The sequence below is a fragment of the Podarcis filfolensis genome, assembly GCF_964270895.1.
Source record: "Podarcis filfolensis genome assembly, chromosome: Z".
Classification (NCBI taxonomy): Eukaryota; Metazoa; Chordata; class Lepidosauria; order Squamata; family Lacertidae; genus Podarcis; species Podarcis filfolensis.
Window position 1 is genome coordinate 26,661,407 of NC_139617.1, and position 24,388 is coordinate 26,685,794.

The 24,388-nt window shown below is 42.9% G+C and overlaps 1 protein-coding gene across 2 annotated transcripts; it reads right to left on the bottom strand.

Moving 5' to 3' along the window:
• Positions 1–1,595: 1,595 nt before the first annotated feature.
• Positions 1,596–21,098, bottom strand: LOC310754299 (uncharacterized protein C8orf48). 2 transcript variants are annotated; one of them, XM_083596123.1, is made up of 6 exons: positions 20,953–21,098; positions 14,845–15,106; positions 13,670–13,795; positions 7,166–7,398; positions 5,471–5,623; positions 1,596–2,326 (listed from the first exon to the last, which is right to left on the bottom strand). In XM_083596123.1, the coding sequence occupies exons 2-6, from the start codon at positions 15,047–15,049 to the stop codon at positions 2,222–2,224; spliced, it is 822 nt and encodes a 273-aa protein (XP_083452249.1). In that variant the 5' UTR covers positions 15,050–15,106; positions 20,953–21,098; the 3' UTR covers positions 1,596–2,221. The 2 variants fall into 2 exon arrangements, with proteins under 2 accessions (XP_083452249.1, XP_083452250.1); XM_083596124.1 differs by lacking the exon at positions 20,953–21,098 and adding an exon at positions 20,440–20,587.
• Positions 21,099–24,388: the final 3,290 nt, after the last annotated feature.

Consider the following 24,388-nt stretch of genomic DNA (forward strand, 5'->3'; position numbering starts at 1 on the left):
GGAATAAGCATGTTGTGCCTTATGGGGATCAGACCTGCTGTGGCCCTCCAAATGTTGCTGGACTACAACACCTATCATCCATGAGCACTGGCCATGTTGGTGGGGAGACTACACTGGCTGAGTTGGAGTCCAACAACATCTGGAGAGCCGCTGGTTCCCCAGCTTTCATTTTTTAAAAAATGAAAGAAAAAGTAACCACAACTTTTCCTTCTGTGGTTTTGCTCTTTTCTCCAATGCATCAGCTTCCTTTTCACATCTCTGTGACCAAGTCAACCCACAATGGTAAAAGAAACAGTTGCCACACAGACAAAAAAATAAATGTTGGGTTGCTGCTTGTAACGAGAAATGGCATGAGCTTGAAGATGGCCACTTTCTGAACATATGAGCTGTACCCACAGTAACATATGTGTACTTCTGTGCAGTAACGTGTTGTAATAAGTACATATTAAAAACGGACATTTGTTTGTAACGTTCAGTGGTAGATAAACATGTATTGGATGCAAAAAGCCAAGGTTCAGTTACTGGTATCTAGCAACCATGCCACAACATCAAGGGTATTTTCTTCCTTCTGTTACATGGTTGAGGAATATCTTGCTATTACTGCAAGTGAAAAGGGACTGTGTGAATATCCTACTAAGATGAGATGTGCAGAATGTTGCTTGTTCTTGGCATTCATCTGTCTTGGGAGGCAATGGAGGAGTGCGTCTTCAGGGGTGAAGTCAAACTGTTGGGAGAGTTACAGCACCTGTTGTGGCTGTAAAGACCAATATGATAGACATGTTTTGTTGCAGCTGGGGCAGATTAAGGCATCTGGTTGTGTTGCTGCAGATGCACCATGGCATTTCTTCTCTCTTTGCTCCTCCCAGTGGTCATTCCTACTCTGGTCACTGCTGGATACACAACCAGACTGACTGTCTCCAGGCACTATCGTCTGCAAGGGGCTAATGCCGCTAGCCTTCATGTGACACTTGCAGACATCTTTGTAACACAGAGTTACTGGTGCTTGAAGCCATCTCCCTGCAGAGCACATCCTTGGGGATCCTTCCATCTTCCATTCTGTGGTCATGACCAAGCCAGCATAGACATTGCTGAGACAGAACATGCTGGGAATATGGGCTTGGGAGAGCACATCCTTGTTTGAAACTCTGTCTTGCCTTGTGATGCCCAAAATCTTCCTGACACAGTGCATATGGAAGGCTTTTAGGCATCACTCCTGGTGGGCATAAGTTGCCCAAAACTCACTTCCATACACCAGCATGCTCAACATGCAAGCCTGGTAGACCTTCGTCTTGATATTGGACGTTAGCCTCACATTCTCCCAAACTCCCTGGTGGTACACTTAGTTCAGGTCCACCCATGATTGGTCTCATACATACAATATGTGGATAAGTGTATCCAGCAGCAGCAGACATTCTGATTTTGCTACACACCTCAGAGCTTTTATCCCTTGTAGAGACAGATAAACCTCTTTTCTTTGGACTTGGTTGGCATCCATCTGTCTCGAGAGACAATTATTATGTTTTTATTCTGCCCTTCAATCATATTCCCTGCACATTTCACAACAGGAAAAAACAATTGACATTGAGCAAAGCAAATGTAAGAACAGCATTTGAACATTTTATTCGAGTTTTGTCAACTGCTTTGTTCAACAAACTAACATTACTTTTTTAATATCTCTGCTTCTTGTCTTGGAATCCTCAGGGTAATGGATTAATTCCAGTTCATATTGTTAGTGTTTTCAGAAAGATAGAGAAAACCCACTCCATTTAACCTCTTCTGCTCTTCCTTTGGAACTTTCCTCTTGCTCCACTGTTTCTCCTTCTACCTGGGGCTCCAGCTTTCAATTTAAGCAGTGGCAGCAGACACAGACTGTGCAGAAACCTAATCTTCCTTATATCTCTCTGCCTTTAAAAAGCCATTTGTTTTCCTTACAGGTAGAAGCAACTGTGCACAGCTCCCAAATCATGAAAGGAAACTCACCAAAACCATACTTATGGCTTATCAGAATGATAATGAGAATAAACTACCTTTTATAATCTGAAAAAAATATTTAGTTAGATGGCAGCATATTGCTCTGTTGACTCTGGGACAGGATGTAGAGTTGGACCACAGAAACCAAATCAATCGCAAGGGGCATATCTGTCCAGAAAATAGTTTGTCCAATATATCCTGCATAGCTCAGTTTGTGCGGATTTGATCAATGTTCTAACCCATCTAGGTGTTATACTTTCAGACCTCTCTCATTCAGTTCCTGCCATATGTTCCTGGGATCCTCAGACAGCTTCGGAAGACATCTGTGTATTTCTCCAATGAGGGTGAGGGAATCCTAGAAGGAGAGAAAGATGTGATGAGAGGTTTTCCTTTGGACAAAAGCTTCTTGCCATTACTTTTTTTTAATGTAGTAATGCTCGCTATAGCTGCAATTTCCATGCATATGCCTTAATTCCAGAGTATGGAAGAACAAATGAAATTCTATTCATCTTTGCAGCATAATGACTAGGAAACTAAGCTATGAATCCAGAAGTCTCTGGTTTGAATCTTGTCTCTATCACAGGGATGGGGAACATGTGGCCCTCCAGATGTTGCTGGACTACAACTCCCATCATCTCTGACCACTGAGCCATGCTGGCTGGAGCTGATGGGAGTTGAAGTCAAATAACTCCTAGAGGGTAACAGGTTCACCATCCCTCCTCTTCTATGAGCTCACTAGGTGAGCTCTCAGCTTCAGTGCCCATCCCATCTGCAACATGGGACCAAGGCTCCCAAGAAGGGCCGCCACAAGCCCCATGAAGGGAACCCCTTCAAGTGTTGTCCTGAAACCCCTAGACCAAAAGAGACATGGATTGAATTAAAGACTGCATGACCTTCTAGCTGAGAACTGCGAGGGAGGCACCCAGGGCCAGGGCTGGGAGAGACATCAGTAGCAGCCACCCAGTGAGGACATCCTGGCCTGTATGTGACTGACATTTAGCCTCTTCAACAGCAAGAAGGTTCAGCTGCTGAATGGCATTTGCTGGAATGCTGGAGAAGAGCAGCAGTGGGGATTGACAAACTTTGCTCTGCTGTAGTGACTTCTGTATCACCATCTATTTTAATTATTTGAATATATACTGTAAGTTGCCTTGAGAACTTTGGTTAATAGGCGGGGTATAAATACTCCTAAACAAATAAATAAATAAACCAATAAAACTGATTTAACAGGGCTGCCTTAAATACAGCAACTAGATAATGTATACAAAATGCTTTGAGTACTGAAAGTATTTTATAATATTACTATCATGTAACATTCATGTACCGTGAATAATTCATGTACTGTTCATGTGCCATGAATAAGATACCAGACACAACATTCAGCACAGTGAGTTCTATTGAACACCCACTCTTCCATTAAATGTATGACTGCTATTCCCTACCCTGCGCACTCTGGATATATTGTGAAAGCAATATAAAACTGATTAAGCAAATACAGGTTATTATCCAGGACAGTGACATACATTTTGAGCACCAGCAAGAAAACACAGTGGGGAAATGCATGAACAAACAAAATTTCTATCAACAAAATCCCTGTATCAAAGAGACAGCAAGGCTTAGTGGAAGAGAACATGCAGAGGGTCCCAGGTCCAAACCCTGGTGCCTTCCATTAAAAGTTATTCTCAGTAACAGGGCTAGAAAACCCCCGCTGCCTAGAACCTGGAAGTACTGCTGCTAGTATGAGGCCAGAAACAGGCTCAAGTAGACAGACTTGGTGCATGCCAGGTTCATTTGTTCATAGACTGTGCCCATAGTAACCGTAATTGAGTTCTTCTTGTGTTATCCATTTATATCTTGCAGAATGCTACTGCACTGATTGCAGTAGAATTTTCAGTAGGATGGTTGTGTTGTTAAACACTCCCTTGCCTGCACTTCTGATCATGATTTCCCCCATCTGCAACGGGGGGTTAGGGAAAAAAAGAAATGGAAATAAAAGCAATGCTATTTGGAAATAGAACAGTTAAATCAGTTCCCAAATGGGGGCTTGGACCACAGAGAAGGAAATAGCTGGAGCATCCCAGGAAATGTCTAGAGAAGTCTTCTCTAACCTGGTGCCCTTCAGCTATTTTGGGCTACAACTCTGACTAGTCTCCTGCTCAGTTGTCCTGGCTTGGCTGATGAGAGCTGCAGTCCTGAAGGGCACCACGTTCAGGAAGGCTGTCCTAAAGCTATCAATACAGGCTAGAATTGGTAAGTAAAGTAAAGGTAAAGGGACCTCTGACCATTAGGTCCAGTCGTGACTGACTCTGGGGTTGTGGCGCTCATCTCGCTTTATTGGCCGAGGGAGCCGGCGTACAGCTTCCGGGTCATGTGGCCAGAATGACTAAGCTGCTTCTGAGAGCAGCGCACGGAAACGCCTTTTACCTTCCCGCCGGAGCGGTACCTATTTCTCTACTTGCACTTTGATGTGCTTTCGAAGTGCTAGGTTGGCAGGACCAGGGACCAAGCAGTGGGAGCTCACCCCATTGCAGGGAAATCGAACTGCCAACCTTCTGATCGGCAAGTCCTAGGCTCTGTGGTTTAACTCACAGCGCCACCCGTGTCTCCTTGCTTGTCACATAAGGTAAAGGGACCCCTGACCATTAGGTCCAGTCGTGACTAACACTGGGGTTGCAGCGCTCATCTCGCTTTATTGGCCGAGGGAGCCGGTCATGTGACCAGCATGACTAAGCCGCTTCTGGCAAACCAGAGCAGCGCACGGAAACGCCGTTTACCTTCCCGCTGGAGCGGTACCTATTTCTCTACTTGCACTTTGACGTGCTTTTGAACTGCTAGGTTGGCAGGAGCAGGGACCGAGTAATGGGAGCTCACCCCGTCGTGGGGATTCGAACTGCCGACCTTCTGATCGGCAAATCCTAGGCTCTGTGGTTTAACCCACAGTGCCACCCGCGTCCCTCGTAGAATTGGTAAGTACAGCAGTGCAATTGGGAATTTACACATGGGGAAATTGCACAACCTTTTCACCAAGATAAAAAACCAAAAAAGCCAGTTTTTCCGAGTCCTGAACAAAACTTGCAAGCAGAGAGGAAACAAGGGGGATGTTTTGTTCATGAAGTTTGTGCAGTAAAGTGTCAATCTTCCACATGCTGCAAAAGAGGAAAACAGAAAGAGAGACCAACTGCATGCAACTGACAGGAACAAGGACCACCTAACAAGAATTAAACAGGAAAGCTTTGCAAAGTGGAAGGGAGCTGGTTTCTTTTATTCTGCCATTTATTCTTTTTATTCTGCCATAAACCACTAAAAAAAAAAGGTTTGCATGGACATGGGCAATCCAAAGTTTTGTAAATAAGTATACTCATAGAATCATAGAGTTGTAGAGTTGGGAGGCACCTGAGGATCATCTAGTTAAACCCCCTGAGATGCAGGAATCTAATTCATCTATATTTATTTGTTAGGCTGTTAAAATGCCTCTCTCTCCACCTAAATCCTGACTTACTTTGGTATACATGTAGTGTTCCAACTTCTCTTTAAGTAAAACCTCTTCCATCAAGGCCTTCCATCGTCGGAGAAAAGCATCGTCAGCCAGCTCTGCTCTTTTCTTGGTGCAATGGGCACATTGTGAAGGTTGGTGCATTTCAGTGTCTGCTACCTGAGAGCAAAGTAAGAAATAGCTATTAAAATCATTAAAATACTGTCTATGTCTAACTTTTATACATGCCATGCTCTTCAAGGTAATGCAAACTACTTAATGAAAAAACTTTCCCCACAGAATGAGATCAATAACCATGTCCAAGTTACTTTTTAAATTAAATTACATTTGTTTTTCCCCATGTAATACCCCATGTAGTCAGACTACCTCTGTTTCACTTAAGGCTGGTCTTATTCTTTTGAAGCTATTGTATTTTAATGGCTGGTATGTACCCATCTTTTCCTGTAGTAAGCAAACATGCCCAAAACTTTTGGCCACCGAAAGGTATCAAAAAGACTAACTTTTTTAAAAAAGGGATCCACTGTAAAGAATTCCTGAAACACTTATTAAGTTTCTGATCCTACACATCCTTGTTTGGGAATAACACAGTTTATACTACCTATGAGCAGGCAGTGTTAGGACTGCGCAGTAAAGTGCCCTGAGAATGAGGCAGAAGAATTAAAGCCTTTTTTTTGCAGGGCAAAACTGGAGGACAGATTGCTGCACAGTTCAAGTACATATTCCCACTTATGTGGCTTGTGAGGTTAAATGTTATAAGCCATGCATTAATGTGGGTTCACTACTAAACCAAGAATAAGCAAGTTAGGCTTATTTTACCAAAGTCCTCCATATGAACACATAAGACCTACACATAAGATTCCTGCATAAGACAATCACATATCAAATTCCAGCATAAGACAACCACATATCAAATACCACAGAGCTGTTAATGCGTATTTACTGGGTAACACTGTGTTTTACACATCTCATCTGTCCCACCACATCCCTGTGAAAAGGAGGCCTCTTTGAAGAACAGAGGATGTGGTCAGAAGACAGAACATCCTTCAAGGGCATCCCTGAAACTCATAACTGCATTTGGCTTCCCAATCAAACAGAGAATTGGGCTTGGGTTTTGCTGATCTGGGTACAAGTCCTCTTTTAAGGACACATTCTTATAGTGCTTTTGGGGCATTTAATCTTTCACACAAAATTACATGAGCAAGACTTGGAATGAGTGATTTTTGCACCACCATCACCATCTTTTTGGAATCATGACATCACAGAGTACCCCTGCTCATACTCAAGAGTAGTCTGAAACAAAAAAGGCACTAAAGAAGAACTTGAGTTAATTACATTAATCACAACACAAATTTGCTTTGCCTCATTTTTAAAAAACAAACTCCCAATACCATGAACGTTTAAAAACTTTAAGAGAGCTGAGTTGCACTTATGTAAACATTAATGTGTTTTGTGAGATCATGTGATGGTAAACAAAAATAGTTTGGTTGAAATATGGATTGCATTAGTAATGCAAGGAAAAAACAAGCCCAACCTCATGTTTTAGTTTCAGTGTTACGAAAAGAACTTTGTCATTTAATGACAATAATATACATAAAAGGATCAGTACCAGTCAAGTCTCAACATCTGTATTAGCAAAGATAATCAACATTTGCCAGGAACATTCCCTGGAACTAAAGACAGATCCATTCCTTCTTTTAGTACCTGTTTCAGTATCTCCTTGATATTTTTCAGACAGAGTCTGTTCAGTAGTTGATCAGGGACTGTGCAATTCAAATCAAATGTCAACGGCTTCTCTGAAGTGAATCCATGCCTCTGTTCATTACGCTTGCTCCTCTTCAATGGCATTGGGCTTGGCATATGATGGAGCTGATTTATTTTGATGGCACAAAAGGATTGTAGAGCACTCAGTTCTTTCTCAGATACCTCAACAATTTCTGTCAATATTGCACCAGCAAAAAAAATACATACATATAAATATGACTACTTGAAGAGGCAGGAAAAGACTCCTCCAACTCCCATCTGTGCAACCTGTCATCAGGAATTAGTATTCCCACAACTCGGAGTGTACAATACGCTCTATGCAGACTACAAGCCTCTCCATGAAAACAACTGAAAATAAATAGCCCTAGAACAAAGGGGAAAGCATGTGTTTCAAAAGAATAATTAGATGCTTGATATTACAGCAGAATTTGTGGTAATTAAAAGAAAATGGAAATGTGGTAAATAAAAGTGACACAAGAATTACCCTCAATGCAGACATTAATGAAAACAGTTTCAGATAATTGCTTAATTTGACTCCTTTTACATCAGAAATTACAATGTGCAAGAGGAAAATACATGAAAAAATATTCAGAAAATAATTCTAGGCAGCTATTAGGCTCTAATCCAACAGATTATGTGTTAAACAGCTGGGGCTTTGGATGCATATAGATAATAACCAAAACAGCTCATCCATGGATGACAGATGAGAGAGGGCTTCTTTCTCCCCTTCCTGAACAGACCACCAGTGGGATGTGAGCTTTTGCAAGAGGGCCACATGCTCACAGCCCTAGCTGTGCTCAGCTGGGGACCTGTAGCTCCACAGGTACACTGCTGACAAGTTTGGCAGTCCAAGCCCTGGGTGCAGGGTTTACCTGCCTCTATTTATGAGAATGGGATACCTTTTTCGAACTGGGTATCTGTTCTGAAATACAGGAAAACTTTTTTTTTATAACAAACTTTAATACCTTATCCTCAATGTTTTTAGAGGGTAGCTGTAAGAAGCTCCTGTAAATAGCAGATAGTTTCTTTGTAATAAAGAAGAGGTGGAGTAGTGCCTCATGCTTTGTTTATATGTAGTCATTGTATTCTTTAATGGTGGGCAAGATAATCTCTAGGATGATTTTAAGAGTCTCTGCTGATTGTTTGGCGGGGGTGGTGGTCCTCTAATTATTGTTGTTGCTGTTTTACAAAGCAAGTTGCAAAATTTCTAAACACTGTAATTTCTCTTAGAAGGTTGTAATTGCTTTCTGGTTTCTTTTTATCGTATAAAGATCCTATGTATGTTAGATTCTTTAAAATTTTATTTACATTGGTCAACCTTAAATAAATTATATTCCTATACAATGCTAGTGCTTTTCTGGTTTGTTTGTTTTTAAATGAGATTCCTGCATTGAGGGGTTGGACTAGATGACCCTCAAGGTCCCTTCCAACTCTACAGTTCTATGAAAATGCTGACGTTTCACTTGTCATTTATTTCGCAGACTTTTTACAAAGTTTGTAAAATAAAAGAAACCAAAACTCTCCAACACTCTTTTTTATCTGCAACAACTGTGCAAAAGGCAAAAAAGAACACCATAATCTCAGCAGATGAATGCAAATAATGTTCACTAACTACTGAACTGCAAACCCTGTCTAACAGACACTTAAAGCATCAAACTACAAAATTCAACTGCATCCCAGATATTATATGGCTGCAATTGCAAGCTGCAGAGACTATTTCATGCATACAGGCAACCCCCCATTTACAATATGGGGGCAGAGTGGGGTGTTTGCAGCCTTTTCAATGGGTTTCAATTATACATTATTTCACCAGCGCATAGTGCCTTCGAATGTAACCTCTGTGTAAATGGCTACCTGTATTTGCAAGGAAGATAATTCTGCAGAAACTGTTCCCCCTCCCTTTCCAGTGAACAGCTGGTGCCAAGAGAGGGCCCAGAGGGTCATTTGAAAAATGGAATTAAAAAGAAAGCTATAGACCTTATCCAAGTAATGATCTGGTACAAGACCACTGAATTGAATGGGATTTACAAATAAGCCAGCCTGTGTTGATTGTATTTCACATTCCTTGTATAGTGGTACCTCGGGTTAACTTTGCTTCAGGATGAGAACAGAAATCATGCTCTGGTGGTGCAGCAGCAGCAGGAGGCCCCATTAGCTAAAGTGGTGCTTCAGGTTAAGAACAGTTTCAGGTTAAGAGCAGACCTCCGGAATGAATTAAGTACTTAACTCGAGGTACCACTGTAATTTACGTCAAGAGCCACAGAAAGCCATGTTGGCCCAATAGAAATATATATATAAAACCCACAGAAGGGCAATACCTTGATTACGACCAACCAAACTATTTGTTCGTTCAGGGAACCTCAATGGGTAATTTCATGCACACTACTATCTAGGGCATTTCGTAAGTAAACATTTGAGTCATCTTTCACAGTATCACTCAAAGGCTGGATTTATTTTTTTATTTTGCAGCATTACCTGAAAAGGGATATTTCAAATGTACAAATTGCTATGTCAATCAATCAATCTTTATTACGGTCCAGAGACCCAACAAATCGTTACAAAGCAATACACAATTCAGACAGCCTACCTCCACGTTAAACAAACATTTTGTTCAGACTTAGAGATAGGTATCATTGGTTCATGCAACCACCGATAAAAACTTCGCCATTGCTAATGTTCTAGCATTCGTCCGGTCTTCCAATAGGAACCTGACATAGTGAGCCTCCGATTTTCCTGGGAAAGGTACCAGCAAGGGTAGTATCAGTTCAACCCTGGCTTGCTTATATTTTGAACAGTGCGGCAAAATATGTTGTATAGAATCGATGTCTTGGGCACACGAGCAAAGTCTATCCTGGTAGGGAACTCCTCTCAACCTGCCATCCAACACTGCAGAAGGAAAGACGTTTAGTCTGGCTTTGGTGAATAACCTTCAATAATTTCAGTTACAGAAAGGTAGCCGTGTTGGTCTGCCATAGTCAAAACAAAAAAAAAAATTTTCTTTCCAGTAGCACCTTAAAGACCAACTAAGTTAGTTCTTGGTATGAGCTTTCGTGTGCATGCACACTTCGTCAGATACACGTCAAATACGTCTGTGTATCTGACGAAGTGTGCATGCACACGAAAGCTCATACCAAGAACTAACTTAGTTGGTCTTTAAGGTGCTACTGGAAAGAAAAAAATTTTTTTTTGTTCTTCAATAATTTGGTACTGTCAAGTTTCTAACGCAAGGTGTTAACTTAAAGACATGCCCATATTGTACTCCTACTGCCAACAGACTACAGTGGTACCTTGGGTTACATACGCTTCAGGTTACAGATGCTTCAGGTTACAGACTCCACTAACCCAGAAATAGTACCTCGGGTTAAGAACTTTGCTTCAGGATGAGAACAGAAATCGTGCTGCAGCGGCACGGCAGCAGCAGGAGGCCCCATTAGCTAAAGTGGTGCTTCAGGTTAAGAACAGTATCAGGTTAAGAACGGACCTCCAGAATGAATTAAGTACTTAACCCAAGGTACCACTGTACAGACAGCGTATGATCGAGATCGCAAGTCACTGTATGTATTATCCCATAATCTTTGCTATGTTTTCCTGGGCTTAGTGAGTAGGCCTTAATTATCCTGCAGCTAATCTTCAATTATGCATAAAAACGATTAAGAAGCTGTTCCTACCAATTCCAAGTGGATAAAACAAATTGTAAGAGGCTCTTGTGGCTGTAGATTCCAGCATTTATTAAAACCCAGGGATGCATTTTGGGGCTTTAGAATATAAAAGTATATGCAGTTATTTCACTGTTCTGTTATTGTTCTGTCTTCAAAGGAGCATTCTCAAGATGCTACTGGTGTGTTTAAGACTATATCGGTTGACCCAAACATAACACAATTTAATAGAGTTTTTGCTAGAAGATCAGAAAGCCAAGCCAAGGAACCTATGCTAACACTTTTGAAGGTAGAATTCTGTAGGCTGGTGCATGTTGTCAAAGCTTTCTGTAGAGGCTTTAACAGTTAAAATCAAGATTTATGTACCCATAAATATTGGGTTGCCATATTTCAAAATGTGAAAATCTGGACACAACACAAAATTGTTTAGCTTTCTTTTTGGATGGGCAAAGTCATTTTTAGTTTTGTCCAAAGCTGTTGACCTTTTTCTGCAAAATCTCAAAAATGGGGGGGGGGGGGGTTGGGCTATTTTTTTTTTTTAAAAATGAAATTCGCCAAAATCTACACTTCCAACATGGACTCCCTTATGTCCAGATGTTCCTGGACATTTTAGCAATTTCCATCCAGACGCTGTTTATGAGGGCTACCAGCTATAACCAGGAAATTCTGGACATATGGCAACCCTAATAAATATACAATAAGCCACTGGAAATATGTCCACCACCAACAAGACACATTCCATGCAGCTAGTTCCAGTCAATCATCCAGCACAGAGGTGTGGAACTGGATTTCGATTTTTATCTCCTCAATCCTCTGTGAGGCTGCCAGACTGGTGCCTGGGAACGGTTGCCAGGACCATATAATCCCAGTCCAAAAATATCTACATTGGCTCCCAGTACATTTCCAAGCACAATTCAAAGTGTTGGTGCTGAACTTTAAAGCCCTGAATGGCTTAAGCTCTGCATGCCTGAAGGAGCGTCTCCACCCCCATAGATAGTTCAGCCCAGATACTGAGGTCCAGCTCCAAAGACCTTCTGATGGTTCTCTCTCTGTGAGAAGTCAAGTTACAGGGAACCAGGCAGAGGGCCTTCTCAGCAGTGGCTCCAGCCCTGTGGAATGTCCTCCCGGCAGATGTCAAAGAAATAAACAACTATCTGACTTTTAGAAGATATCTGAAGGCAGCCCTGTATAGGGAAGTTTTTAATGTTTGATGTTTTGCTGTGTTTGATGCCTTAATTTGATGGAAGCCACCTATAGTGGCTGGGGCAACCCAATCAGATGGGTAGCATATAAATTTATTATTATTATTATTATTATTATTATTATTATTATTATTATTAGGTTTAGCAGTCAGATGGAGTACAATGATGACATGTGAGCAGAGGCGTAGGTAGGGGTGTGTGGGAGCAGGGCACACTGGGCACCACAGTGTGGGGGGCGGCACTTACTACGGGGCCTGCCCGAGCCACTTGTCTCTTCTGGGAGTGATGCGGTGGCTTGGGCGCCTGCAGGCTGTGCGCTGCCCGAAACAGCAGCATGGGGCTTGTGTCCGCCCACACGCACCGCCCTAGGTAACCGAGCTACTAGCTACAACACTGCATGTGAGCTGTTTTTTGCCCATGCAAACCCACTTTGGCCCAGCCATGTCCTTACCTGCCCTACCTTAAGTAATATATGATGTCAAGTGAAAGGCCAGCAGGCATGGCTTGGCCAGAGGTTCCCCACTCTTGACCTACCAGCTGCATTTGCATCAACTTATTCACTTGAATCATTGCTTCAAATGCACCCAAATGCTATGACGAAATAAAAATGCAAAAACTTCCAAGAATGAAAACAGCTAAAATGGTCACACTGTATCACACAAAGGCCTCCTCACAAAGCAGCTGAGATAAGGGCCAAAAGACCAAAAAGCCAATAAGGGCAATACAGGCATGCACTGTGTGTGCATATGTTCCAACTTCATTCCCTGGCAATTCCAATTAATTTTTTTAAGCATCTCTGGTTGTTGGACATTTGCCTGAGACCTCTGAGTAAACAATTTCTATGACTGTAACTTGCTTTAATCTGTTTTTACATCTTTGTATGCCACCTTTGCACAGTTCAAACCATGCTCAAGACATGAAAAAAAATACGTAACTACAACATAACAAAAATAGTTAAACAATACCTAAAATATTTGAAAATACACAACCAAACTGAACAATTTCCAAATAAATCACAGTATCTAATATAAACATACAAAAAACTCAGTGACACCTCCCCTCAACAAAAACCATTAAACAATATCCCAGCCCAAAAGCCTCAGCTTTTGTCAGTCAGGGCCCCTACCTCCCAGGCCAGATGGAGGAGGCTTGCAAGGCAGGGTTCAGGTCTTCCAGAACTCACTCCGACATGGTTTTTACTAGTGTGTTGTAATGTACCCTAGAACCTTAGGGTGAAGGACAGATTAGGAATAATGGTGGTGGTGGTGAGTCACAATCTACTGGGCAGATTCACTCCCTCCCCCTTGCCCAAAAGACACCAGGCCCACAAATTATTTCAAAGAACTGAAGCTGGGGAATTTCAAAAGCAGAAAGAGGATGCTTATCAGGGGAAAGAAGGAAGTCCCTGCAAGCTTCATTGAGTTGCAGTAGTGGCCTCACTTAGAAATGATGTTCAAATCCTTTGTAGGGAAGAAGAAGAAGACTGGAAGTGAGTACAGACTGTCCAACAGTCAAATGGACTACATGAATGAATAAATGATTGAATGATTTATTGATTTACAAGTCAAATCTAAAAACTGACTCACTGTTAATTGGTTCAATGGCAGGTTTAGCTAGCCGAGTGCTAGCTTTGTTTTCTTTCAGGAGACTGATCCATTTTCTAGTTAAATATTCTCTTACAGCTGCAGATTCCAAAACTTCTGGTTTTTGATCTGGGGGGGGGGGAAAGGCAACATATGTAGGAGGACAGTGTTGGAATAGAGTAAAACATGAACACACACACACAAAGGAGGAATAAACAGGCCTTCACATGGGGCAACTTTCCTGTAATGTACATGCCCTGGAAACCACAGGAATCAAAGAAGGAAAGCCACCTGACATAAAACCAGGGCCAGGTCCAGTTTAGCCCGCACACTTCTTATATTCATATTCATTCCATGCACAATAGATGTTACGCTCAATTAAATGTACACAGGATGAACAGTAGGGCTGCAATCCTATGCTCTTCTTAAATCGAGTGCTGGTGAACACATTAGGGCTTATCTTCTGTGTAAATATACTTTAGATGGCATGTCAGCCACTTTTCACATTAATGCTTATACAGAATAGCTACCACTTCTTGCCCTGTCCACTCTTCCCTGCTGCTGCAACAAATGGGCATGCAGCCACTGTTAGCCTGGGCTGAATGGTCTGGCTGTACAACATGAACTAAGAGCAAGCTTGTATGAGGAAAATGTGTGTAGAGCCTTCCACACTGTTTTGCTCAAGTAGTTATCACTGGTGTGAAAGGATGGCACAAGTACAGAACCTGAAATGGGTGCAGGATTCCTCAGTTTTTCCTGTATTAGTTGCCTCCTACATCTTTGCCTTTCTCTTACATTAGTAGAGAGCTTTGTCTGTCCACAATTGTCACCCTAGCAAAGGGAAGTTAGTGATCACCTGCACTTACTCAGATGAACCCAAGACATATGGAAGATGGAAGGTCTTCCTACCGTGACCAGCGATGTATCACTCACTAAACATCTACACTTCCTCCTTGGCGCATAATGCTTCCTGCACAGTATTGCTAAGTGTCTTCAGCAAAAATAACATTCTGACCTGGTAAACCAGTATTCTGCTGTGAACACTGCAAATGACGTTTCCCTTTCTCTGTCTTCCCCCCCTTCTGCTTTCCTTTGCATTTTTGCTGATCTAAGTCTCCTCCCACTAATCATAAGATTGCATGAAGAACTGATAAAAATGCATAGGGAACCTAACACACCTTCATCACTTTGACTTGATGATTGCCATATGCTTTCAGACAGATCCAACACAGCACAGCATTCTGACTCCTCTCCAGAGTAATAAGATTCAAATGGGTCATTTTCATATTGTCTGTAGGTTTCCTCCTCTCCTTCACTGAAAGATGTAAACGTATCCTCTGAATAGTCTGGGATGGAGCTGCTGCAATGCCTGCTCAGGTCCATCTGCTCTGATACATGCGTCCCAGAGTTGTCTGCCCAGCTAGTTACAAGGATGTTCAACTAAAAATAATCAATGCAAAATTAATTATAGATGTAATACTAGGGGGCTAATCGAAAAATATCACTCCGTACACTGTCAGCACAACAGTCAACAATCAACTCTGAATATTAGTCTGAAATGCAGCAATACCACCAGTGATTAATTGAACAACCCCCACATTTATAAATAAAATCCAAGAGGATAACCATGTTAGTCTGTTGTAGCAAAAAGTAAAATAATAAGTGGCATCTTAGAGACTAATGGCTGCATCCAAATTCACACTCAAAGCAGACGCACTGAAATTAATGGATCTGTTAGTCACATTCATTAATTTTAATGGTTTTACTCCCAGTATGACTAACACTGGGTACAAACTTAAGGCTACAATGTTATGTGTACCTGGGAGTAAGGCTAACTGAACTACAATCTATTTATTGTGACCTAAAAGTTTTTTAGGATTACTAGTACACAAAAGCTTGTGCCTCAATGCAGTCATTATTTGTTTTATGAAATGTTATACTCCAATTTCTCTTAAAGCAAGGCTTAACGTAGCTTATTAAAAAAGCACCTAACACATGTGAATAACCCCCCCCCAAAAGAGCACAAAAAAGGAACAGAAGGAGTAAAATTACAGTAGTACCTCGGGTTACAGACGCTTCAGGTTACAGACACTTCAGGTTACAGACTCTGCTAACCCAGAAATAGTACCTTGTGTTAAGAACTTTGCTTCAGGATGTGAACAGAAATCGCATGACGGCGGCGCAGCGGCAGCGGGAAGCCCCATTAGCTAAAAGTGATACCTCAGGTTAAGAACAGTTTCAGGTTAAGAACGGACCTCCAGAATGAATTAAGTTCTTAACCTGAGGTACCACTGTACTGGGCACTGAAAGCACAGGTAAAAAGAAGTTTGCCTGATACTGAAAAGACAGTACGTAATAATGACACCAGACAAATTTGCTTGGCACTGAATAATAATAATAATAATAATAATAATACCCCGCCCATCTGGCTGGGCCTCCCCAGCCACTCTGGGCGGCTTCCATAAAAACCAAAAATACAGTAAAATATCACACGTTAAAAACTTCCCTGAACAGGGCTGCCTTAAGATGTCTTCTGAATGTCAGGTAGTGGTTTATCGCTTTGACATCTGCTGGAAGGGCGTTCCACAGGGTGGGCGCCACTACCGAGAAGGCCCTCTGCCTGGTTCCCTGTAGCTTTGCTTCTCGCAAGGAGGGAACCGCCAGAAGGCCCTCGGCGCTGGACCTCAGCGTCCGGGCAGAATGATGGGGGTGGAGACGCTCCTTCAGGTATACTGGACCGAGGCCGTTTAGGGCTTTAAAGGTCAGCACCAACACTTTGAATTGTGCTCGGAAACGTACTGGGAGCCAATGTAGGTCTTTCAAGACCGGTGTTATATGGTCTCGGCGGCCGCCCCCAGTCACCAGTCTAGCTGCCGCATTCTGGATTAGTTGTAGTTTCCAAGTCACCTTCAAAGGTAGCCCCACGTAGAGTGCATTGCAGTAGTCCAAGCGGGAGATAACCAGAGCATGCACCACTCTGGCGAGACAGTCTGCAGGCAGATAGGGTCTCAGCCTACGTACCGGATGGAGCTGGTAAACAGCTGCCCTGGACACAGATTTGACCTGTGCCTCCATGGACAGCTGTGAGTCCAAAATGACTCCCAGGCTGCGCACCTGGTCCTTCAGGGGCACAGTTACCCCATTCAGGACCAGGGAATCCTCCACACCTGCCCGCCTCCTGTCCCCCAAAAACAGTACTTCTGTCTTGTCAGGATTCAACCTCAATCTGTTAGCCGCCATCCATCCTCCAACCGCTTCCAGACACTCACACAGGACCTTCACCGCCCTCACTGGTTCTGATTTAAAAGAGAGGTAGAGCTGGGTATCATCCGCATACTGATGAACACCCAGCCCAAACCTCCTGATGATCTCTCCCAGCGGCTGCATGTAAATGTTGAAAAGCATGGGGGAGAGGACAGAACCCTGAGGCACCCCACAAGTGAGAGCCCAGGGGTCTGAACACTCATCCCCCACCACCACTTTCTGAACACGGCCCAGGAGGAAGCAGCGGAACCACTGTATGACAGTGCCTCCAGCTCCCAGCCCCTGAAGACGGTCCAGAAGGATGTTATGGTCGATGGTATCAAACGCCGCTGAGAGATCCAGCAGAACTAGGAAACAGCTCTCACCTTTGTCCCTAGCCCGCCGGAGATCATCAACCAGTGCGACCAAGGCAGTTTCAGTCCCATGATGAGGCCTGAATCCCGACTGGAAGGGATCCAAATGGTCCGCTTCTTCCAGGCGTGCCTGGAGTTGTTCGGCAACCGCTCGCTCAATCACCTTGCCCAAGAATGGAAGATTTGAGACTGGGCGATAGTTGGCCATCGTGGCCGCATCTAAAGATGGTTTTTTAAGAAGCGGTTTAATAACCGCCTCTTTCAGCGGGTCTGGGAAGGCTCCCTCACGGAGGGAAGCATTCACCACCCCACGAAGCCCATCGCCCAGTCCTTCCCGGCTAGCTTTTATAAGCCAGGATGGGCAAGGATCCAGGAGACAGGTGGTTGGCTTCACTCGTCCAAGCAGCCTGTCCACATCCTCGGAGGTAACAGATTGGAATTGATCCCACTCAACTTGACTAGACAGAACTCTAGCACTCTCCCGCCCCGGCCCTGCTCCCACGGTGGAGTCTACTTCTTCCTGAATCTGAGCGATTTTATCTGCAAAAAACTTTGCAAAATCATTGCAGGAGAACATGTGGCCCGTACTGGGCCCCGATGTTGCAGGTGGTTCCGCTAAATTGTGAACCACCTGAAAAAGTCTCCTGCTGCTGTTTTCTGCAGATGCAATAGAGGCGGCGAAGAAATTCTTCTTCGCCGTCGCTATCGCCACTTGGTAGGCTCGACGTTGAGCTCTAACCTGTGTCCGGTCAGATTCGGAATGAGTTATCCGCCACCGGCGGCACAACTAGGGCACCAAGGCCATTTGGTTCTTACAGAATATGACAGTAATTCAGGTATCCCAGTCTCAAGCCATTTAGGTTCAATAATTTTGAATCAAAAACAATTTGGCAGCTAATGTATATTCTAAGAACTTGTGAAATAGTACATTTTAGATGTATGCTCTGCCCTACAAATACATTATCAAGGCAGCTTACAATAAAATATTTAAAACATGATACAACAATTAATGCATTAAAATAAGCAAAACACAAAACAGTAACTCTATTAAAGCAGCACCCCATAAATAAACCATAAATGTGAAGAGGTTGAAAAGCTTTAAAGCCTGTGAAAATAAAGAGCCTCTGCCTAGTATTAGGAAGATATCAGAGTGAGTGACAATAGCGTGAGTCTTTTGGGTGAGAAATTGCTGCATGCTCCTCGTCAGAAATTGAAATCACACTTGCGAATACAAGTGATATTCACTATCATTGTTTTTTTACTCTGCAAACTTTACATAAATACTTAGGTAAAACTTCTAATTAAAAGGCACAGTAACCCTGTAACATCAATATTGAATTGCCTGTCCACACTAGACTGGCTTATTCTGCAAGTTTTTTTTTTTTTAATTAATGGTCACAGATAAGGTCTGGAAATACATGGATGAATAACAGAGAAGCATATAATAAAAGGTTTTGTATCACTTGAACATATTTTGAAGTGACGGAGCTCTCAGAGCAGTTTCCCACCCCTAGCTTTAAAAAAGATGTATTGCTTAATACAGTGGTACCTCGGTTTACGAACTTCATCAGTTCCAGAAGTCCGTTCTTAAACCAAAACCGTTCTTAAACCGAGGCGCATTTTCCCTAATGAGGCCTCCCATCATCGGTGCCCTTCCACCGTTCGGATTCTGTTCTTAGACCAAGGTAAAGTTCTCAAACCAAGACACTATTTCTGGTATTGCAGAGTTTGTAAACCAAATCTTTCTTAAACCGGACTGTCCTTAAACCGAGGTACCACTGTACTTATAAATCCTACAAGCCCAGAAAAATTGGCAGGCACTTTAGATTCTATTTTGTTAAGCTTTTTTTCTTTACAGAGACAGACCAGTATCAAAAGAAAAGAAAAAATCCACCATGACAAGCAAAACAATTAACTCTAGCAGGGAAATACAATCCCTTTTTCTGTAACTAAGATCAAACTGCCTCTAGTACACATTGGCATGATAAAAATTACATATTCTATAAGAAATATTTGCACACTGATAGCCTAATTTTAAAAGCAAAAACCTTCATACATAAAGAAGTAACCCTCTAAAAGAACTGAGAAGATAAGGTCCCATATTTTTTAAACAAGCACAAACGCATTTTACTTCAATGATGCTATCAGGACTATCATGTATCCAGAAGGTACACTGGATAAATGTTCTTTTATTTTATTTAAGAACCCAAGCATAGTTTAGCAGCACATGTTTAAAAAGGACCAACTTGGCATGTTCCTGACAACTTCAGGCAAGTTTATAGTAGGGAACAAATTAGAATACTTGGGTGACTTCAGCAGGCAATCTAAATTCAGGCTATGGCAACAAAGGGACAGGTGAGATCTGCACAGATGCAGTTACATATCCTGACAGCACATCCTGATGCTTCTTCATTCAGAAGCAAATTCTGCTCTGGTCAGTGAAGCTTATTCCCTAGCGTACTCAGGATTACATATTCAAGCATTGTTTTGCCTGGGAATAAGGATTAAGAGTTAGGTCAACAACTTCACAGACCACACCTTTAAGGGAAATTGTATATATCAGGAACACCATAGAAAAAGCCTGCAAACGCCACAACTGCTCCCTCCAAACCTCCTTGCTCAAACTCCTGCTCTCCACAAGTCTCAAAGGTACTGGTGCAAGGGCTCCCAAGATTGCACGTGCAAAGGGTTGCTAGGCACTTTCTCGTTTTGTTCTGTTTTGTTTTTTGCTGTTTTCTCGCTCTTTTGGGGTCTTCTCGTGCCACTTCTGGGTTCGTGGTGATGCGTGCATGCGCAGTGCCTTTAACACACATAAATGGGGAGTTGCCTGTACAGAGCTGCTTTTAACTGTATACAGTGGTACCTCAGTACAGTGGTACTTAATTCGTTCCGGAGGTCCGTTCTTAACCTGAAACTGTTCTTAACCTGAGGTACCACTTTAGCTAATGGTTCCTCCCGCTGCCGCTGCACCACCACTGCGCGATTACTGTTCTCATCCTGAAACAAAGTTCTTTACCTGAGGTACTATTTCTGGGTTACTGGAGTCTGTAACCTGAAGCGTCTGTAACCTGAGGTACCACTGTACAAAGCATTGTGAACCTTTCAAATACGTGATCGTGATAACTATTACTATTCACCACTCATTTCGCATTGGACCTATGAGAAAAGGGCCACATAGTTCAGGGGCAGAGCTCTGCATTGCAAAAGGTCTCAGGTTCAAAACGCAGCATCTCCAGGAAGAGACCCTTGCTTGAAACCCCAGGAGGTGGGGTGGCCACTGCCAGTTGGTGAACTGTAGGGTGTAGAGTGACCGAGGTAGATGGGCCAAAAGCCTAACTCAGCACGAGGCAGCACTCCTGTTTACAACACCCCTGTAAGGTAGACCAGTATTAATAAAAGCAGCCACAGCCAATATATGCTGGGCAGCTGGTTGCCAGGTTAAGCAGCTGCTACATCCTAGCACAGCGACGCAGAGCTAACTGATAACTCTGAAAAAAGGGGGAGCGTTCGTGACTAAATCCTCTCTTCTTAGATGCAGGAGGCGGGGGGACACCATAAGAAGAGGGGGGCGGAGTAGGCGTTTTGGGCCTCCTTTTCCCAAGACGAGGAAACGCAAGAGATAGACTGGCTACATGCATTTGTTTTCAACACCCCCCGAGAGCCTCTCACCTAAATGCAGCTTGGCTTTGAATCAAAGCCCAGCCCGCCTCGCTCCCTGTCGAAGGCCGCTCGCTGCAGTTGCCATGACTCCCGCGAGGCAGCAGCGGGTGTCACGCTCTTAACTTCCCTCCCGCTCACGTTGCCGTCGCTCTCGGGTTCTGCTTGGAGTGGTTGGTTTGCATCTAGGTCTGATGTTTCCTCCCACCCGCATTCAGCGCGATCGTCCTTTGCAGGTTTTGGGGTTGCCAAGCAGAGACAATTTCACCTGCCCTAGCCAGAATCCTACCACAAATAATTTGGAGCGATGTCGTGTGTGTGTGTGTGGTGGCGGCGAGACATTTATGTAATGTAACAGGAATATTTAAATACTTAATTAGAGCAGGCGGTCTGCACATGTCCATGGGAACTTTTATTAGAAGGGGTTTCCACACACACCCCAGCCCCGCAAAGAGTTTCCAGGGAGATGGCGGGACCAATCAGCACGTGCTCAAGGGGGGTGGATTGCGTTTTTTGGTTCATTTTACTAACAATACACATGGTAGCCATAGCTGTCAACTTTTCCCTTTTCTTGCGAGGAATCCTATTCGGAATAAGGGAATTTCCCTTTTTAAAAAAGGGAAAAGTTGACAGCTATGATGGTAGCTTCATTCACTGAAGAAAGGTCCTTCTCTGCTTATGGCGCAGAGGCAAGTGCTAGAGGGTTTTTTGCAAACAAAAGTGGGCAACATCTGTAAGTGTCTTCAGTTTCCATCAGCAATCTTAAGGGAACCAACAGCTGTGGCCTTTTTTCAAAACAAGAAATGCAGGAAAGCCTAGCTCTGAAAATGAAGTTAGGATATTATTCAGACATTGCCACCTCTCTCATTTCACAAATGGAATCAAAGGCGCTCTTGTACACTTGTGTATGAGGTTGCTTCTAGTCCACAAAAGTTTGTTCTTAATGGCGGCAAACGAGGCAAGGTAAGCAGATCACAAGTAAACAGGGATAAGACGTGAAATTGCCTAATGCTGCAAAAGCACATAAGTGTTTTACTCTGCTAAAAAGGGCTTTACATATTCTCATATTCTGCACATATGGGACAGAAGGCTTAAATTTTAATTTACAGAATCAATCCATCTCCATCAATGCCGAAATAAAAATGTGTTCTGTCTTTCAATACCCCAAGATTGGCTGTGGCTACAGATGGATGTGACCAACCCACACTCACACATGTGCTCAAGCAGGAATCAGGGTATTTCTGATCGGATGATTAGAGCAGGAGAGTGTTGCATCCCCATTTGTAGTGTGTGTGGCCTGTCTAACAGATGCACCTTCTCTCCAGTACAAATGCCCATCCTCTTTCTTGGTGTGTGGGTCACTGGGAACTGGTTGGAACTTTAGTCTTGTCTGTGTATTATTTATTACACAGTGGTACCTCGGGTTACAGACGTTTCAGGTTACAGACTCCACTAACCTGGAAGTTGTACCTCGGGTTAAGAACTTTGCTTCAGGATGAGAACAGAAATCATGTTCTGGCGGCGCGGCGGCAGCAGGTGGCCCCATTAGCTAAAGTGGTACCTCAGGTTAAGAACAGTTTCAGGTTAAGAATGGAACTCCAGAACAAATTAAGTTCTTAACCCAAGGTACCACTGTACCTGTATCTCACCTCTCCTCCAAGCAACTCAAGGTGGTGTACACAGTTTTCCTCTCCCCCCCACCCCATTTTATCATCACAACACCCCTGCAAGGTAGGTTAGGCTGAGAGTGAGTGACTGGCCCAAGGTCTAAGTGGGGATTTGAACCTTGATCTCCCAGATCTTAGTCTGACACACTAGCCACTACACTGCAATGGTTGTCTTGTGTGGCAAGTCCTAGCTGCTCCCCTGAGTTGCTGATCTGTTCATAAATAAACACAACTACAGTATTGAAATTCTCCTGCTTCCTGACATTAGGGCAGATCTGTTGTAATGTTTCCTTACAGAAGCGAGAGCCAATAACCTTCCCAAAGCCATGGGATTCTACACCATAAAGACACTGGGCTCGGTAGATTGGTTTAAATCACTCTGTTAACCACAGCACTGAGTCTGTTTAGTTTTTGCTTCCGCTGGCAAAATTATTGGACTCTTTGGGGGGAAGTGGCATAAAATTTTGTTTTGGGGACCAGATCAGGCCCTGAGAAGAGGAGTTAGCTACCCCTGCTTTGAGGTTCCCCAAAACCTTTTCTTACACACTTCTAACATTTCTGCTTTCATACCGTGATTCACCACCAGCATTAGCATAGTCCAATACTTTCCTGTAGCTGCTACATTGTCTTCATTTAATATTAATATTTAACATTAGGGCTTTAAGGAATATATACATTTTTATTGCCTTTCTTATTTCATGTAGATTTTATTTACAGGAATGAACTGCAAGCAGCACCCCGTTGGAAATATTTAAAACAAAATACAGTGGTACGTTGGTTCTCAAACTTAATCCGTTCCAGAAGTCTGTTCCAAGACCAAAGCGTTTCTAAACCAAAGTGCACTTTCCCATAGAAAGCAATGCAAAACGGATTAATCTGTTCCAGACTTTTAAAAACAACCCCTAGAACAGCAATTTAACATGAATTTTACTATCTAACGAGACCATTGATTCATAAAATGAAAGCAATAAACAATGTACTGCAGTCACTCAATCAATCAATCAGCTGAACTGGGTTCCACACAGTCAGAAAAAAAAGAGCAGCAGAAACAAAAAAGCAAAATAAATAGCAAAAACAGACAGACCTCAGCGTAACACTCAAAATGGAAGTGGCACTCAAAAACGGAAACGTGGCACTCAAAACGGAAGTGTGGCACTCAAAATGGAAGTGTAACACTCAAAAGAGAGCACGTTTGGCTTCCAAAAAAAGTTCGCAAACCGGTATACTTACTTCCAGATTTACAGTGTTTGGGTTCCAAGTTGTATGAGAACCAAGGTACCACTGTAAGTAAATAAATATAGTTACTGTGCTGCAGCGAGTCCTGCACTGGCTTCTGAGGCCAATGTATTACGTATTGAAAAGGCCAGTCTTCTTCAGCTCAGTGAGCTTCCAAGGAGGTTTACAAGAATATAAAAGTTAAAACAATCACAGTAAAACAATAAAACTTTCCCATAAAACAGCAATGGTCTGAAGTAGAAGCTGAAGCCTAAGGGTCAAATGTGGGAGATCAGTTACCAGATCTTTCAAAATCCTCAGACCCCTCCCTCAGGGCTTGGGGGACACTTAAATTCTGCTGTCCATGAACCAGGTAAGGTAACTACAGTCCCATCAGCTGTACTCCACTGATTTCTACCCAGCAAAATGAAAAAAATGTGGAAACTGAAAAACAAAGCACTTTAAAGCCAATTGAAGGAAGATCATTTTTATAGTTAGTACCCAAACAACCAATATTAAGATGAAGGTCTACTAGGCTTGCATGTTGAGCATGCTGCATTATGGTA

What these genes read in the sequence shown, in the direction of transcription:
- LOC310754299 (XM_083596123.1), bottom strand. Translation starts at nt 15,049, where the DNA reads ATGGACCTGAGCAGGCATTGCAGCAGCTCCATCCCAGACTATTCAGAG. An exon ending in ATCAAGTCAAAGTGATGAAG is followed by an intron (nt 13,796 to 14,844) that starts GTGTGTTAGGTT and finishes CCCCCCCCCCAG; the next exon opens with ATCAAAAACCAGAAGTTTTG. An exon ending in AACACTACATGTATACCAAA is followed by an intron (nt 2,327 to 5,470) that starts GTAAGTCAGGAT and finishes CTCTCCTTCTAG; the next exon opens with GATTCCCTCACCCTCATTGG.